The following is a 17,785-nucleotide window of genomic DNA, read 5'->3' as shown; positions in this document are numbered from 1 at the left end:
GTATAACCAAGAGGGACGTTACCCGAGCCCTCCCACCTCCTCGAACTCCCTGGGCCATCTCGGCCGTCGAGATGTCGAAAGCATCACGAAAATCCACTTTTAGGGCTGTCCCGCTTCCTGGACGTGTTACTTAGTAAGCGACGACAGGGGTTCACCTCAACCCAGCCAATCAGATCACCAGCTGAGTCGAGATGTCAACTAATCACGAAAATCCACCTTTAAGGCTAAGACATTGGGCGTGCTACTTGGGACGCGTTGACAGGGGTCGCCTCTGGAGGAGCCAATCAGATCACCAGCTCCGGCGAGATGTCGAAAGTATCACGAAAATCCACCTTTAGGGCTGCGGGAAAATCAGACGTGTTGTCTGGTACGTGTTGAGATGGGTGCACGTGGGGTTGGGTACCTGGCGTTATCTGATCGGTCAACTCCATTACTGTCAACTCCATCGATCGTTCGATCTAGTAAACAAAACCCATAATGTGATTGTCCGTCGCAGTGCGCTCAAGACCCCGGCGAGTCGACGACACAGGTCACCCGAAAGAGAGACTCGTTGACTAGAGTACCTGCGGAGGCTCTGTGCAGGGCTCGCGGAGGGTTGCGCGTTGATCTGTTCTGTGAAGAAGCTGAGCGTGGATTTAGAATGAAGAGAGAGGGATTTCAACGGTGAAGAGCAAGCAATCTTGGGGGAGAGATACGAGAGACAAAGTGGGTGGTCTTACACAGAGTTCAGGCTGCCACTGTCACCATAATCGTTGGATCTCAACAATTAACATCGAAATGCAACCGACCTGATAGATTGTTATCATAGTTTGATTATTATGTCGTGGTTTGAAGTGCAGGACCAGCTGCATAGCTCTATACTCTCTTCAGCCACGCACTCACTGACTCCACCGTGACGATAGATTCTATCAACGGTAGTGAGCGTCCGGTTCAAGGTAGCGGTTCGCTGCCAAATAATAACGATTGTTAATCTAGCGGATAGATGCGGTGATATTGTCTCCACATCTCTGCACTACGGACTGATGAAATAAGTCATCCAAGGACGCAGAAAATTCTGGCGGATCAGCTGTAGCTACGCCAGCTTTCGTGACTTATTTTTGTCTGGCGGGATCGAAAAGAAAAGTGATCCAATTGAAAGATAGTTATGTGTTTTTATCCTTAAACAATTCAGCCTAGGGAAGTACAGTACAACTTTCGTGGACTGCACACGTGATAGGAAAGAGGCTCACTCGCAAAAGGTTTCCGTTGCACTTTCCTCCCCCTTCCCCTTGTTCTTCTTGTTCTCCATTATGCTATCGCTCTCTCGGGTTGCCTAGTAAGAATCCGTGCATGAAGTGTCAAAATGGAGGCGGCGTCCGTATATCTAATGGTGCGTACGAGGTGTGCTAGCGCAGGCAGTGAGGATGGGAATAGGAGCACATCTGTCCTCTTCTACACCTGACCTATTGAAGAAAAGATCCAAGTAATACCTAGCATTCGACTGTTCCCGAGCACAAACTACCTGACAATATCTCTTCACCGTCTAGAGCTCCACCTCTCCCACCTAGCACCGTCTCCCTCCCTCATTCACAGAAGATCCTCATTCAAATCCCCCTAAGGAGTCGAGAATAAACCATCTCATCTCTCCTCCTCAATAACATACGGCCCCTGCAACACCTGAGTACTGCGAGTAATCACACGGCGATCCTCGCCCCCATCCTGCCCCTGCACCCAATTCACCTTGAAGATCCCACTGCGAACCGCGGTGATTAGCCTTGCTGTTGCGACACCACCACACAAGCCCTCTCAGAGGAAGAATAGGGAGAACGTACTGAACCTTCCCCTCATAGATCTTGCCATCATCCTTCCCGATCACGCGGCCCCGCATGCCGAACCCGAGAGTTCCGCCGCGGCCCTCCGGGTCGCTGGGGTCCGGGGTGGCGACGGGGTCGAAGAACTTGAACTCGAGGAAGGTGTAGCGGGTGCGCCAGTTCTGGACGAAGTTCTTGAAGTCGTCGAAGTGGAGTTTCTCGTAGTTCCACCTGTCGTTGTTATTGGAGGTTAGTGGGATGGGGTTCTGTTTGACGGGGGCAGGGGGAATGGGGGGAGGGGGATAGTTTACTCAAAGGTCGTCTCAGGACTGAAGTTGTCCTCCAGAAGTCTGAGAGCGTCCTCGTCGGAGGGGATCTCGTACATCAGGCTTGTTTCTGGGTTAGCGATAGTTTGAGCGAAGAGCCGCAGAAAGGGGGGGGGGTTCACCGCTGAATGCGCTGGACGTAGTAGAGCAGTGGGATGGTCACCTGCTCCGACTTCGTGGTAGGGGGAGTGGTCTTGCTGGGAAGAGGAATCATTGCTGAGATGATTTTAGACAAGGCTGATTTCATTCAAATTGCTGTTGGATACTTGCGCGGTGCTTGCTGGAAAATGTTGGCAGACAGGGAGAGTGATAGAGGTATATATATATCTTGCTCCGTCACGATGAGCAGGGAAATGCTCCGAATATTATACGAAGCTGACGACCCTGGTATCACGCATAGCCTGGACAGCATCAAAGCGAGGGTCAACCGTCCCTCTTCCGATTCGCGGGTCTGTGAAAGGTGTTTGTGGGGATCAGTCCGGATCTTAATTCCTCGTATCGGACTCACAACCAGATCTCCGGCTCTGCCACCCAAGATCGGCGTACGACATGGAAATGTCCGGTAATTCCGGGAGAACTGATCTTCATGCACCACGTAGCCATTTGCCTGGGAAATGCTAGACGACACTGACGTGGATTGTGTGCCACCCGTGTTGGCGATCTGGTGCGACTGGTCTAAGCCATGACAACGGATGTTGCCGCTCCGCAACATGGTTCATCTACACTGTGCAGTACAAATCCACCAGCCCTGCACAAATCAGCCCCAATGACGAATTTGCTAATAGGCGTCGAAGTCTGCACCGTCTGACTGGGCGATCACTTTCGCATCAGGAATTGTTGACTGCGCTGAGTGTCATCGGGTGTTCTTCTCCCGAGAACTCCGGATGCTAGAATACTTCCCACAGCAAGAACCATTTGCCCCACGGCAATGTACTACGGATACGGTGTTTGCAAAAAGCCCAGAGGTGCAAACTATCATCAACGTGTACAAGACAAGGGAACATGATGACGATGACTTTACAACTTAACTCGATTCGGATTCTCAGTTACCCGAACCCCAGCTCAGTCGAGGGGAGATGGAGAATGTTGGATGGAAGAGCCGAAGGGTGAAAGGCAACACAATGGACAAACACACTTCATTCACACTCATATACTCACCAACATGTGACATACTTAGCCGCGGATTTGATCTGAATATAACGAAAACCAATCTTGCAGAAGAATGCAGAAGATGATAAAGACCATCAGACAGCGACGCAATACTTGAAGTTTCAAAGCCCCCTATCCTCTAGCGCCCGCCGCAACGTCTTCTGAAATCCAAAGACATGCTCCGGTGATAGCATCGTGTAGTGTGCGCCTGCCACATCATGGAACCGCGGCTCCGACCGCGCGAAATCCTTCCATTTGACCATATGTTCATCGTACCACTGCCGCTTGGACGATGCCACTCCTGCAAGCGGGACACAGTAGAAGCAATCGATGCCCACCACCGACCCTGACGGCTCATACTCGACTGCCATTCTCTGCAGCCCGAACGCCAGACATGCCCACTTCAACAGACCATGCTTTGTCAGTGCGAGCTCTGTCAGCCGGCTCGAGTCGGAACTCGTCCACACGATCTCCAGCGCTTCCTCCTGCGAGATGCTGTCACCAAGCCCCGCCGCCAGGTCATTCGCACGACCTTCGCTCATCAGATCCAAGAAGTAGGCGAGATGAAGCAGACATTGCCGGAAGTCTAGCTGACGCATGCGCGATCGGATGTGTGGCGGAAGGTTAAAGGAGCCGAGAAACCCTACAGTATCCCCGTATTGCTCGAGCCGCTTACTGGTCTCGAAGGCGAGCATGGCACCGTATGAGTAACCGGCGATAGCGTAGGGGCCTTCACGTTGCGTGCGCTTGATTGCGGCATGATAGGTGGCTACTGCCTCGCCGATACTATCAAACGGCTGTTCAGACTCGTTGAAGCCTCGCGCCCGGAGCGCGAAAACTGGCCGGTCCTGAATATATTTGGTAAGGTTCAGGAACACAAGCACCTCACCCACCCCGGGGTGAATGAGCCAGAGCGGTGTCTTGTGGCCTTCGTTGTGTAGTACGACCACCGGGTTGTAGATGTGGGGAGCCTCGAGAGTGGCTTTCTGCAGATCTCGGAGGGAGTCCCCGAGGGCTCGGATGGTTTGGTTTTTTAGGAGTGTAATGATTGGGATTTCCTCAGACAGGTCCAAGCGTTCCTCAAGGGCCTTCTTGAGCTTGATCAGCTCGATTGAGGTGACGCCCAAGTCTAGAAGTGGGCTTTGTACTCCGAAGTCTTCGTCTTCCAGGCCAAGGGTGTTGGTGAAAATGGCGAGGAGAGTAGACTCAAGTTCGTCTCTCGGTGGTACTTTTGTAATGCTTCGGTAGAGCTTGACCATCTTGCTATTCACCTCCTGGTAGGGTTGGTACTCTCCTCTCTCGTAGCTGCCTTTTATCTGCGCCCTCGACAATTTGCCCAGTGCTGTCTTTTGAAGAATGGTCTTCGGAAGTGGAATTACCTGTGGTCGTGCCCCGGTGCACATCATGACTGTCTTGGAGATCTCTTCAGTCGTCTCGACACGGGCGACCATGTCATCTGCCTGGTATGTAGGTACGTAGACCATACAGACTTCTTCCGTCTCACCTCCCGGGGGCAGCGAACAGAAGCAACAGTTATATGTAGGCGTGAGACCTGGAATATTCGCATCCTCCAGTGCTCTCTCGATGGTTAGAGGGTTATACTTCAGCCCGTTGACGATTATTGTGTCCTTAGCCCGACCGGCCATGACAACATAGCCATTGCAGTCAAGCAAGGCATGGTCGCCCGTTTTGAACCATCCATCGCTTGTGAAAGAGTCCGCCGTGGTTATCGCATTGTTGAAGTAGGACTTGAATACCACCGGGCCAGTGACTTCGAGGTTGCCAATCTCCCCGGGCGGGACGCAGGTGTTGGCGGGCGAGCCATCTGTGATCCGAACCTGAATTCCCGGCATACATCGGCCAACTGCCGCAAATTCTAGCTTCTGGTCCTGGTCATACTCAGGACACCGTGTATTGAAAATGGAGCCAGCACAAGTCTCAGTCATCCCGAATCCCGGCACGATGACATTCGAGGGTGTGCCGTATCGGGACAGCAGCTTCGAGATATCGACGCAAGTTCTGGTCACATTGGCTTCACCTCCGGACGCAATGTATTGCAGGCAGCTGAGATCCCACTGGGGCGGGTCGTGTAGGTTCTCAAGGGCAACTCGGAGTTTAGCTAGAAAGAAGTTGGGCGCGAATGTGCGGCAGACACGGTGTGTGTCAATCAAGTCGAGGAATGTGGTCGGACTGGACAAGAGATCCGAGCCGGGAACATGTACCTGATCCATGCGAGCGAGCATTGCTTGCAGATGGATCTCAACCAAGCCTGCGACGTGGTCGAGGTGTACCCAGTTCATTAAGCTTTCCCCGGCAAGCGGGATGACAGAAAGCTTGCCGACGTTTGCTGCCAGGATTTGACCGTGGCTAAGGCAAACTGCTTTGCAGTTCCCAGTGCTACCGGAGGTGAGTAGCATGACGGCAGTATCTTCTGGCCCAGGATCGATAGCCATGTCTTTAACGAAAGGCGATCCCGATAGATTCAAAGACTCAACGGCCACGGGTTGTATCGCCTCTTGATCACGGAATTCAGGCATCTGGCTCTCTCGAGTCAAGCATAACGGATGCTTCAGCATGACTGATAGATGCTTTAGATGAGCTGTGCGGAGGAAGGGGCTGTTTGGAAGTGCTGTGGACATGACCGGGATACGTCCTGCCAACATCACCGCCCAGAACCAGACAATGTTGTCCCAATGGACAGTGAAGTGCAGGAGAACTGGAGACTGGACAGAGAGGTCTCTGGTACCCCTCCGGCGAAGTGCCTGGCTAGCCTGACGTGCCTCATGCAGGAGCTCGTGATAGGTGTAGGTGCTGCGGCACTTGGTTGAGCCCGAGGGGTAACAAATAATCTGACCACTCTCCCTCTCACTAGCCACAGTGTCGAGCAATTGAACGAGATTTCTGAACGCCATATTGTTGAAATCCGGGCAGGTCCTGACCAAGAAACAGAGCACAGTGTCTTGATAGCGCAAAGACACAAATCTAAAATGATTGTCAGGGAAGTGCCGACTCTCCACGCATATAACGGCACCCCCTTATATCTTTTCGCAGTTTTCAATCCGGGGATCATTGCCTCTCGAATCCCGACCGGCTTAACAACCGGCTTTACAATCAGAGGTCCGTTAGGTCACATCGGAGTAAGTCAAAGCTTGCGAATCTTACTCTGCTTTCCGGATCTCGATGTCCAAGGAAATGACCGCGCCGTACCATTGACTTGTGAGACCACATGGATATGAGCGAAGTGGCTGACTTGATTAAATCTCATCAGGCCGGGCGAGATGTCAACACCATCATCACTTTCGGCGCGAGATAGTTTCGGCCGAGAAGAGTCTAGAATTGCAGTCTCAAAGCCAGTGCTGACAATCACCGAGTATCTTAGCTTCGGACATTTCCGGCTTGGGAATGCACGAGGAGACCCGTGGAGCTTTGCAATGTGGGAAATGGATGTCATCATAGAACTGGAACCGCGACTGTAAAGCTGACATGGGTGGTACCTCCGACGTAAGCGTCCCGTTTGACTTCGAGATGAAGAGGCTGTAGAACGTAGAACTTGAACGAGGAGGACTATCACAAAGTCTATTTGAGCTCGTGAAGGAAGAGGAGGGGGGAAGGAACTAGCTCGTTGTGGGCGATGATGAGTGTTAGTTGTACCGATGGTGTCAAGAGGTAGCTGTGACTTATCTTACCGGGGAATAAACATTTCGGGGAGGAGCAAATGAGATAGACAAAGAGAATAAGCTTCGAGAATGAAGAGTAAAACCGATGTCGCGCTGAAAAAAACATCAAGGTTGTGCAGCGAATGTCGTTGACTTTAACACTCGAGGACACTGGAAGCAAGAGGGAGGATGGAAGAGACGGAGGAAAGGGAGACTCGGCATCTGGCAGGTTGTGGTTGCCGCCTTAGAAGGAAATGTGCAAGTCCTGGCAGATGACTTTGTTCGCTCTAGTGCTTTAAATCCTGGCCAACAGCTAAACAGCATTATTGTGATTTGGAAAATTGGCCGACTACGACAACGATTGGTGCTAACACAAGAATACGGTGAATTGAGCCAATCTGAACCTATAATTCGAGCATACAATCCTGCAACAAAATCGGCCAACAATTTAAACACTACTACATTCTCTCCCCACCCTGCTTGACCGCAAAGATCAGGGCCTGGTACGGGTCCAAACCGTGATACTGAATGTCCACCAGCTTCAGACCCGCCGACTCCAGTAGTTTTGTCCAAGCTCCGCGAGTCCGTTCCTGCGCCCCGAGGTTCGCCATCATCTGCAGATCCATCGCCGTAGCCGTCCAGTCAACCCCACTGTTGGGGAGAACCATTTCATCAAGAAGAAGGGTTGAATCGCTGCGCATCGCCTTTGCTGTATTCCGTAGAATTGATCGGCAGCTGCTGTCAGGGAAATCGTGGAGAACTCCGCGGAAGTAGTAAAACTTGGCACCTATCGCTCATCAGCAGGGGTGAACGCGGCACTGATCGGCGCCGGACCTCACCTATGATAGGCTGTTCCTCGAATATATCGTAATGCATCTTCTCAACCCCTGGAATGGTGGGGGCAGCCTCCATCACCTGAGGCAAGTCTTGAAGGATGAACCGACCGGGAATGTCAGGATCATACTGGAGAACCCGCTGGCATTGATGGCCGGTGCCCCCGCCCACGTCCACAAACAAGACCTCGTCTGTTGCCGTTTTCTTACTGCGAAGAACGGTGGCAAGTTTGGCCCAGTTGGTGGTCTGATTCCTTTGGAAATGCATGTGGTTGTGGAACATGGCGCATTTCTCCGGGTGGGCTTTCAGGAACGCGAACAGATCGCCTTTGCACCCGAATGCGTCATGCAATGGCAGGTTGAGAGAGTCCGTGGGGTTGCTATAGCCGGTTCGCTCGAGGAATGGGGGCATTTTGGCCATCACCGGAAGAATTAGCTCGTAACTTGAACATAGCTGCCATATTAGCGAAGTGCTTATTCACCGGCGCTGGCGCTCGGTCGAGAGAAGGTGGCAGCCTTACTAGGCGTTAATATAGCTTTCGCCCTTGGGAGTAGCCAAGGCCAGGGTCATTTTATTCGCTGCAAAGACGTCGGGTCCGAGCTCTGTGATCATTCGGACGCTCGCGAGATAGCGCATAATCCGCCCTTTTATACATTAGCTTCCTCATACGATCAATGGAGGTTTCTGTACCAAGCAATATCTCATCAGCAGAAGTCTCTTTGGCCAGCCGATCCAGATGAATGCCCGAATCACTGGAGGCGAGCAGATGAAAGAGACACAGCCTGACACCAATTCGCGCAGCATATAGCTCGAGGGGCTATCGCGTCGTTAGCATCGCTTCACCAGGGCGTGAATAGACATACAGCAAAGGTGATGCGCTGCACCGCATCTTCGTCAGGCTCGAGGGAAATTATGAGATCCCGCAGCTCATTCACCAGCCGGCTGCGATTGTCTTCATCAAGACACTTGGCAAGATCCTTGACATGATCGAGAGCTTCATCCATCTTGTGTTGATTGAGGGAATACTGTGTGCAGTGAGGGGATCTATTAGATGTTCGATGTACGGAAGTATGTTGAGATGGTGGGTGATAGGACCACCGTGGTAAAAAAGACAGGGTAGGCTCCTGTTTTGGCATGGATTTAAAGGCAATACAGACAAGAGATCCGTGTTCTGTAAAAGAACCAAAGTATATTGGCCTGGAACCATGTGAGCTAGGAGAGTTCCGAATTAACCGATCCACCCATGTGAATTTGTAACAACGCCGTAAAGTGACACCTGATTGCGAAAGCTAAAGAAGAAAGTCGGAGACCATGAAAGCACCCAAACTCAACTCATTGATGTCAATGTCATCCATTTCCCTCGGGGCACACTCCGACTACAATTTTCCAAAGTCATCATCATTTACCATCTCCATCTGTCTCATCAACAAAACAATTTTTCAACCTTTAAGAAGCCACTTACGTGTCAATCACGCTCGTTGTTGCTCTGTACAGTGGTTCTCTATACCTTGGTTCCACCAGAAGCTACTTCAAAAACCTTCTCGGGTTGAACCAGGCCTAGACTCTGACTTCTTCTAGAATTATGACAGAATATTGACTCAAGGTGGCTGGGAAACCATCGTACGCGTCTGCTCTGTGAATCGGCATGTGATCCGGATCATATGAATTCATGCGAATGAGTGAAGCAGCAAACTGGATTCTGGCGCAATCCAGCCAGCCACTGGGTCCTTCACGATCGAGAATCGACTACCACAGCAAGGATGACCTCCTAAAACCGGCAGTATACACACATACTGCTGCTGTCATTCTCGGACTGCACGCGTCAACGATTACCAACATGATAAGCAAATTTTATGAATCAAATAGCCTCTCCGAACGAAACTCCATCCCGTCCCGCTATTAAGACATCTTCTGGTCCAGAAAAGGGGACCCAGTTCTCAAGTCTCCATGCCAGAGATTTCTCAGCAATTAAGATCTCACTCAGAATCCGGACGCGAATTCACCATGATCACGCAAGAGGGGCCAGCTGCTCAACTGCCAACTCTCACCAAGGGAGGGACGGCCGCCACTGATCTCCCCGTCCGCTCGGTGTGTCAAGGCATGACAAGCACCCCTCAACTAGGAGAGCTTGCAGCTTCCATCAGCACCGCGACCAGAACAATCGAGGAGCATCTTAAGCAACGGGACCTGCCGTCTCCGTCCTTCGAGGCTAACGGGGGAATCACTCTTCCCCGCGAGCTGCAGCAGGCAAAGGAATCAATCCTAGATTCGGCCTCTGAGCTGCGATACCTGCTCACAGACCCCGTGAGCGCCTTCTTCGAGGGAGCAGTAAGTCCCAGCGCCTCCAGTTCCATTCTCGCGAACCATAGCTGACAATAAGGTGTAGCCGGTGGGCTTCATGAGTATAATAATGATTCATCGCTTCAGCATCGCGAATCTAATCAAGCCGGACATGGAGATGAGCTTTTGCTCGATCGCAGAGCAGACTGGCCTTCAAGAGGGGTTGGTCAAACATGTGCTTCGCCATGCAATGACCTTGCGGGTGTTCCGCGAATCCCGACGGGGATTTGTGGCCCACACCCCTCGGTCGGTAGTGATGAGAGATGGCGATATAGCACGCTGGATGGCGTTCTCTATCGACGAACTGACAGGGGCTATTCTTTGTGTAAGAGTCACGGCTATCACGATGTGAGAATTAGCACTGACTGTCGTTCATTCCAGGCGCCCTATGCGATGCAGAAATGGCCACGATCGGATGAGCCCAACCAGACGGTAAGCTCCACTTGCTTGTACCCTCTATCGCAATTGTCCAAAGACATGTCGCTAATGACGGATTCATCATATGCTAGGGTTTTTCCCTCGCGGAGAACACGGATCGAGCGATTTATGAAGTCCTAGACGCAGATCCTGCGCGCGGTGCCCGGATGGCTAATGCAATGAACGTGTGGGCTTCAAGCGAGAGTTATTCGGTCTCGAAAGTAGTTGATTCATATGACTGGAGTCGTCTAGGGTCGGGCACGGTTGTGGATATTGGCGGCTCACGAGGACAGGTTGCGGTGGCAGTGGCCTCGAGGTTTTCAGCGTTGAGGTTCGTGGTGCAGGACCTCGAAAGCACCATAGCTGGAGCCGAGGTAGACTTGCCACCCCAAGTCGCCGACCGCGTGAGCTTTATGGCTCACGACTTTTTCGAAGCGCAGTCAGTTCTTGCTTCTGCATACTTCCTGCGATGGGTCCTGCACAACTGGTCGGACAAGTACTGTATCAAAATTCTCCGTGCACTGATCCCTGCGCTGCGACCGGGGGCACGGGTCATTGTCAATGAGATCTGCATGCCTGAGCCCGGAGAGGTTCCTGTGTGCAGAGAAAGGTTGGCACGGTATGTTGCCCTGAATACCGCCATGGGATTTTAAGCTGATGGGCTGTGACAGGACGATGGGCTTGGGCATGATAGGCCTGTTCAACGCCTATGAGCGAGATATAGAAGACTGGACCCGGCTCTTTGAGCAAGCGGACCCGAGATTTCAATTGCTCGGTTGTCGGCACCTGGACGGTGCGGAAATGGCTTTGATCGAATTTGAGTGGACCGGATGATCACATTGGTGAACATTATGATATATCGTGCCTTGCAGGCAAAGATGATTGATAATAAAACGGAAGTTCAGAGTCTTTTATCAAATGTCAGTAGTCAATTTCTATGATTTCCAAAACTTGTAAGGGTTCAACAACTCCACTCCAGCCCAGAACCACCATTGCGGCTGGCCTTTCTTATCACCTTCGACATCCCCAGGAGTGACAGACATCTCGATAGCCTTCATTGCGAGTGCAGTAGTCAATCCCCTGTTCCCGATTTTCACCCCGGTCGATCCAAATCTATAGACCCAGCTTGTAGGGAAGCCGCCATCCTCACACTGCATGTCCCGCAATGCTCTCTCATCGAGCATATTCGACATCCCAAGCAGCTTACACGCATAGACTCGCATGGCCAGAGAAATAGCGTCGCCAACGGCACCAACTCGCTCATATACTCTTTCTCTCAGGAGAGGCATCAGCCGAGCGCGGAATGGACTGTCCCTCAGAAAGACTGAGAGTCTGGCTAGAAAGTACAAGAAGGCGTCCGGACTGATGTAGTATCTCGTGCCCTGCAGGTAGGCTCTATGTCGCAGCACGTCCAGCACCCAGTTGAAGGTGGCGAGTAACTCGGATTCCCGACCGTTCTGGGCGAACAGGCTGAGTACGTTCACGCAGACGACTGGGTCGACTCGCAGTCGAGTGGGATCAAAATATGTCTTTCGAGGTGTTGTTAGTGAGGAACATGAAGATAAATCAACCATGATCATACCGGGACTATCCCGTCGCTGTCCAGGAGAAGCACAATCTCATCCATCACATCGGCAACGACGTCCTTATGAATGGGAAGGACAGAGAGCGCGATAGAGGTGGTGTCCAGGTCGTTGGGGAAGGTACTCGTCGGCGACTGGGGAACCCCTGTTGACAGTCCCACCGTATCAATAGCTGCAACGCCTTGCTCGGGGAGAATTTGACCAACCGATGAAATAGTTCCATGTTCGATCCCAAGGTTCGAGCTCAATCAAGTCTCTAATCCCACGTTTGTTAAAGACTCCACATGCCATATACAAACCCCGATGGAGAAGCTCACCGGTCGCCCGTCAGCTCCAGAATCAGCAACTGCGCAAAGTTTTCGTGGATCACTGAGTTATTGTTAGTCACAGTGAGGAGGCTCTTTGCATTCGAGCGGAGATACGTCAAGCCCCGAGAGACAGGGTCTTCCATCAGGTTTATGATCCGCTGCTTGAAATCGGTGACGTTCTGGAACACCACGCCGTGCATCCCCACGGACTGCGCGACCAACACATTCTCCGCTTTGTCGTCCACGAACACGACCTCGTCAGGCCTTAGCCCGGTCTCTGCGAGAACAAACCGATAGAATCCAAGATCTGGTTTGCGCATCCCAACGACCCCGGAGAGATAAACGTGGTCGAAAACAGGATAGCTGTCCACGATGCGATTGACACAATCCTGTTCCGCATGGGGCGTGTTCGTCATGCCATACACTTTGAGCCCGGGGTTGCGCTTCCTTATCTCGCTGACAAGCTGAAGGACGGCGTGGTTCAGTTCCAGGCTCTGACGGGCCTGCTCCATAGTGGAGGCCATGTCCGCAGCGCTGATGGAAAACCGTTCGACAAGCTTCGCATAACATTCTTCTTCGGAATATCTCCCGCGCTCGTATTCGAACCATATCTCGGAGGACATGATTTGTCTGAGCTGCGCTGGGGAGAGGGGGCTTTGGGCTGGCGGAGTCCACGAGCATAGAACTCCGGCGAAGTCGAGGATCAGTACTTTGATGGACATAGTTGTGCGCGAAATCGAGCTAGACTTTTCTCCAGCCCACAACAAGAATCGGCCACGAAAAGATTCCATCTGTAGGCTGCTTTATATCGTCATACAGAAGCGTGATGAGGAGTCCAGCTTGGAAGCATTCCCGATTCACGGCGCCCTTCGGAGGGCGAACCCCACAACTACTAATCATAAAGCTCTAGTCTTGGCTGCAGCAAGCTTCTAGGGGGGTATGGATCAGGCGACGAGGCGCTATGCGACAAAGTAAGAATAAATGACTGTGGCGGACAAATGGCGCTAGGAACAAGAGGACCACGTTCATCGTGTGAGAGATAACAGTTGATAATAGTAAAAAACCCTCTATACAGACACATTATCTAGCTGCATACCTGGAGTCCGGAAATCATGTTCCTGTTTGATCTCATCCAGTCTTGAATAATATTAAATAGACATGATTATTAGTTGCATATCGATTAGTGATCAAGGGGGGTAGTAGATGCGAGCTTGTTTAGAATATCCGCAGTAACATAGACTCAAGCCACACCCGCACAACACGAGCCCCGGACCAAAGAAATCGCAATTAGAGACCACTTTGACTGTAGAGGACCGGGCGCTAGTGGAGAAGATGCAACCCAGTCGTAGACTAATCGACTTGATTATTCTATACACCTGGCGGGAGCGGGAGCTAGCCAGCTGGGATACATTGAGCCGACTGGTAATCTATGGAAGACCATTGCAGCCACTCGGCAAATTAGAAATCTCCGTACTAATCATTCCTTGGTCGGAAGACAGCTGCTAGCTCAAGCCAGGAGAGCAAAGCAGGCCTTTTACTGTTAGAATCATAATGTGCATCGGGGGGTTGTAAGTGTTTCAAGGCGTAGGGTGTTGAAGAATACCAAGATGTAGGTCCATTGTTCAGACGATCGTCCGCGCGTCTTCTGTAATATATTATTCGAGCGTCGCACACAGTATAACATCAAGAATCAGGATCGCAACGGATACCCACCAGAATTGCCTACTAACCCCCACCCAGTAAATCTAAGTTGATCACCGTGCGTTATCTACAGACAGAGACAATCCTAACTCCTTCATACTCCTCCCTTCCCGCCCGTAGCGCCTTCCCCCTCCTAGCAGCCGCATCCCACTCAGCGCCCTCGAATTCCCACTCCGGAGTGGCATCACCCGGGAACAACTGCCGCAGGATCTCGCCCACGACCACAACGATCATGCGTATCGAAAAGACCCGGGCGGAAGGGCATTTCATCTTCCCCGCGGCGAACGAGATCCAAGCGAATTGCTGCGGTCCGACCAAGGACGAGCGAATTCGCCGTCCACCAGGCGTAAGGAATCGCTCCGGATGGAATTGTTGCGCGGTCGGGCCCCAGTGGGAAGGGTCCCGCTGGATGGCTTCGATGTCAACGGATGTGGGTACCCGGCTGATGCAGCGGATGGGTGGATAGAGGCGGAGGGATTCATATGCGATCGCTAGCGCAAGAGGGTCCGGGTTGTGGTCCGGTCGGCAGTCTCTAAGAGCCAGGACGTATTTCGGTTGGCGGGCGCCGGGCTGGAGAACTGCGAGGAGAGTGTACAGGGTCGAGCGCCACGGGGCTTCGAAGGCGGGGAGGAGCAGATTCAGCGGGTTGAACTCTTCCGGGGGCGGGGAGCCTGAGACGCGGTAGAGGATCGTCTCCGCCAGCTCCGTCGACACTGCAGCGTCAATGAAGACGTGGCGCAGGGCTTGGATCAAGGCGTCCGCCGAGCCCCGCAGATCCTCGGGAATGTCCTGGGAGGCGGCAGCTGTCACCTGAGCGTGCCGTTTGCCCTTCACGCTGATGCGATGAATGTCCGAGCCGAGGTAGCTGAGTTTGTCGGCACCGATGTTTTCGATCTCGAAGAGAGCTTTAAGAACGGCGGCAAGAGAGGTGGTGAGGCTGACCTGTCGTAGGTCGGCGGTGACGGTGCAGCCACCCGGTATTGTGCGTCTGGTGAACAGAGGCTGGATGGCCTTGCCCACTACTCGAGCGATGCCTACCCATGCACTGTCATCTACTTTAGCAAGTGCCTTGTACAAGGCATGACGGTACGAAAGCTGTAGGTCTACCGAGTCTGACACGAAAGGGTTGTTGAGCCGCCATAAAGTCTTCAAGACTGGTGCACCTGCTCTGGCTGCTCGCATCGCGACGGTGGAGTTCTGTAATATGACGATCGGGTTCTCCACTTCGATCGATTTAAGCCAGACCTTGTCACCAGGGTCTTCATCGCTGCTATCTGCATACAGTAGAACATAGCCGACCATCGCACCCAGCAACAGAATGAAGAGCACGATTTCTTCGCTCATCCTCGGATATCACGGGCTACGCAATCACAGGCTGGGAAGGCGAAAGACCTTAGCAGGGACAGCGTCGTGCCAGAGGAAACGAGGCCTTGCTACAACGAGATTTCTGTGAGTGATCCATACGGGCGCAGTGCACAGTATCCCACGCGGCGCCGGAGCAGGGGAAGGAAAAAAAAAAGAACCTGCTCGTGAGCCGGGGGCGAGGGGGGGTTTATACTCCGGCGGGTTTGCGCGGCTTCCTCATTTGGCCGGCAACCCACGAACAATTTGACTTGACCACCACATAGAGTACGAGTGATACCGATCATCCCGGTGATGCGAAGAGGACCACACCTATGTTGCAAAATAGACTTACCTTGCATTAATACTCATGCGAACGATTGTTGCTTGGCGATATCGCCTTCGAAGCAGCGCAGATTGATTCCGAGTAAGGCCGAACCGAGAACACACAAGCCACCGTAGACTCTGTTTTCGACGGGGCACTGGACAAACCGAAAGCGTCTCGACTCAGTAGGTATGTCGTCCGCTGTTGACGAATCCTTGCTCTCATCACAGATGACCGTCCGAAAAGGATGCTTAGCCCGAACCGTTCACGGGTGGCAGAAAGTTGAGTGGATAGGATAGCGGGTCTTATAAGCGGTGCGGAGAGCTCTGCAAATTGCCTATCATATGGAATAGTATTACCATCCCAATTCGGGTGTCCAATGATCATGTACGCATCTACATCGACCCAGACGTCTGTATTACAGCCAAGACATTCGCTTGCGGGGTATTTGCACATGTGAGACAGAAGAAACGACCGGAGATGGAGCTTACCAGCTCAGCGTCGTCAGTTTTCGTGGGTGGCCTGCGCTGGGTTGTACTGTCACATGCTTCCATTCTACCTTATGGCTTCTGAAAATGAATGCTTGTGATCGGATCGAAGAATAGAAAAGAGGACAAGGAATTTATCATAAGATTCCTATAATCTCGGTTTAGTAACGTTCATGATTGAACTTATGGATTATCATTGCGAGATATAACGAGCCCATGCAGTCAACTAACGTAGGAAGAGGATACGGAAAAAAGAGAGGTTCTTTTGGACCCGACCGCATGGAAGACTTGAGTCCATCGAATTTGAAGGATGTAGGACTATTGACATCTAATCTCCCATTCCAGGGACACTATATACAGCGACCTGCATTCAGCATCCAGAAAGCCTGCGTCTAGCAGTCCTCCTCATCCTCCTCAGTAGCGGCGGTGGCAACGGTCGACTGAGTGGTGAGGGTGGTGTGGGTGGCGCTGTCGACGGTGATGGCGGCGGAGCCGCTGCTCTCGTAGCCCTCGACGGCGACGATCTGGTAGTTGAAGGTGCCGAGCTCGAGGCCGAGGTTCTCCCAGGCGTCGAAGTGGTTCTTGGTGGTGACGGTGCCGCCGACGCGGGCGTCGTCGCGGATGGACCAGTACTGCTTGAAGGTGCTGGTGCCCTCGATGGAGGCGGCGTTGGTGCGGGTCGACTCGTAGATCTTGTACGTGCTGCCGTCGCTGGTCACGGTGCCCAGCTGGGTCAATCCGCTGGAAGGGTTGTAGTCGCCGTAGTGCTCGACGATGTAGTACTCGACCAAGGGGCTGGTGGTCCAGCCGTAGACTGACAGGTAGCTGTTGCCGTTGTTGGTGGGGGTCCAGGTACCGGTGTAAGTGATGTCGCTGGTTGGAGGGTTAGACCGAGCCATGCGGAAAGGCAAAGGGGGATTGAAGGAAACCTACCGATCACTGCCAGTGCTCCAGCCCTTACCGGCGACAAAGTTGCCAGCATCGCTCCATTCCACGGAGTATTCACCGGCATTGCCGTTGGTGTAGGTGACGGAGCCTTCGTTGTTCGTCCAGAAGGAGTAGAAGTACCCATTCGAGGTGCCTTCGCTGGAGGTGGTCAGGCTGCGCTTGGCCATTTCCATGAGCGCGAGGCGGTTCGGGGCCGCCAGGGCGCCCGAAGCGGCCGAAAGAGCGAGGAGAATGTTGGAAAGAGCGACCATTGTGGTGGTGGAGTTGGGGTTGTTGTAAGGAATGTAGTGGATGGTGGTGGTGCAAGTAGTGAGTGGCAGAGAAGCGCAGCTTGAGACACCGGAAATGGATCGCCGTGCCCGCTCTATAAGTACTCCTAGCAAGTGTACAGTCAATCTGATCAAGGATCGAAAAGGTGAGACAACGACGTCTGTCGTAAATTAATTCCCGTGGTCTGGGAGGTCGGGACTTGCTCCTGAATCATTTTAGTAACCGTCGTGTTTCAAGTTGATATCCTCACCCACTCTTGTCCCCGCCGGCCCGTCGCCTGTGCGTTTGGCCTTAGATCCAATCATAACC

The 17,785-nt window shown here is 52.5% G+C and overlaps 7 protein-coding genes across 7 annotated transcripts; 1 reads left to right on the top strand and 6 right to left on the bottom strand.

Annotated features, from left to right (window-relative positions):
• Positions 1-1,617: 1,617 nt before the first annotated feature.
• On the bottom strand, positions 1,618-2,330 carry BO95DRAFT_464869 (uncharacterized protein; the record flags this gene model as incomplete). The annotated part of the gene is made up of 4 exons (XM_025589094.1): positions 1,618-1,732; positions 1,812-2,021; positions 2,102-2,179; positions 2,239-2,330. 4 exons carry the CDS (start codon positions 2,328-2,330, stop codon positions 1,618-1,620), a joined length of 495 nt encoding a protein of 164 aa, XP_025441145.1.
• A 1,057-nt stretch (positions 2,331-3,387) lies between these two features.
• On the bottom strand, positions 3,388-6,177 carry BO95DRAFT_499240 (non-ribosomal peptide synthetase; the record flags this gene model as incomplete). Its single annotated transcript, XM_025590951.1, has 2 exons — positions 3,388-4,185; positions 4,216-6,177. 2 exons carry the CDS (start codon positions 6,175-6,177, stop codon positions 3,388-3,390), a joined length of 2,760 nt encoding a protein of 919 aa, XP_025441144.1.
• Positions 6,178-7,379: 1,202 nt separating this feature from the next.
• Positions 7,380-8,759, bottom strand: BO95DRAFT_474373 (S-adenosyl-L-methionine-dependent methyltransferase; the record flags this gene model as incomplete). The annotated part of the gene is made up of 5 exons (XM_025589797.1): positions 7,380-7,700; positions 7,807-8,197; positions 8,276-8,399; positions 8,446-8,563; positions 8,619-8,759. 5 exons carry the CDS (start codon positions 8,757-8,759, stop codon positions 7,380-7,382), a joined length of 1,095 nt encoding a protein of 364 aa, XP_025441143.1.
• Positions 8,760-9,855: 1,096 nt separating this feature from the next.
• On the top strand, positions 9,856-11,346 carry BO95DRAFT_454134 (sterigmatocystin 8-O-methyltransferase; the record flags this gene model as incomplete). Its single annotated transcript, XM_025588254.1, has 5 exons — positions 9,856-10,083; positions 10,142-10,420; positions 10,477-10,527; positions 10,605-11,131; positions 11,184-11,346. The coding sequence occupies 5 exons, from the start codon at positions 9,856-9,858 to the stop codon at positions 11,344-11,346; spliced, it is 1,248 nt and encodes a 415-aa protein (XP_025441142.1).
• A 101-nt stretch (positions 11,347-11,447) lies between these two features.
• Positions 11,448-13,125, bottom strand: BO95DRAFT_365631 (HAD family hydrolase; the record flags this gene model as incomplete). The annotated part of the gene is made up of 4 exons (XM_025582705.1): positions 11,448-12,041; positions 12,095-12,240; positions 12,302-12,351; positions 12,413-13,125. The coding sequence occupies 4 exons, from the start codon at positions 13,123-13,125 to the stop codon at positions 11,448-11,450; spliced, it is 1,503 nt and encodes a 500-aa protein (XP_025441141.1).
• Positions 13,126-14,167: 1,042 nt separating this feature from the next.
• On the bottom strand, positions 14,168-15,448 carry BO95DRAFT_432969 (uncharacterized protein; the record flags this gene model as incomplete). The annotated part of the gene is made up of 1 exon (XM_025585076.1): positions 14,168-15,448. One exon carries the CDS (start codon positions 15,446-15,448, stop codon positions 14,168-14,170), a length of 1,281 nt encoding a protein of 426 aa, XP_025441140.1.
• Positions 15,449-16,650: 1,202 nt separating this feature from the next.
• BO95DRAFT_499224 (glycoside hydrolase family 11 protein) lies at positions 16,651-17,457 on the bottom strand (the record flags this gene model as incomplete). The annotated part of the gene is made up of 2 exons (XM_025590950.1): positions 16,651-17,131; positions 17,192-17,457. 2 exons carry the CDS (start codon positions 17,455-17,457, stop codon positions 16,651-16,653), a joined length of 747 nt encoding a protein of 248 aa, XP_025441139.1.
• Between the last annotated feature and the right edge of the window lie 328 nt (positions 17,458-17,785).

The sequence above is a fragment of the Aspergillus brunneoviolaceus genome, assembly GCF_003184695.1.
Source record: "Aspergillus brunneoviolaceus CBS 621.78 unplaced genomic scaffold BO95scaffold_43, whole genome shotgun sequence".
In the NCBI taxonomy this organism is placed as follows: Eukaryota; Fungi; Ascomycota; class Eurotiomycetes; order Eurotiales; family Aspergillaceae; genus Aspergillus; species Aspergillus brunneoviolaceus.
Note: the sequence above shows the minus strand (reverse complement) of the source record. Positions and strands in the feature narration are given on the sequence as shown.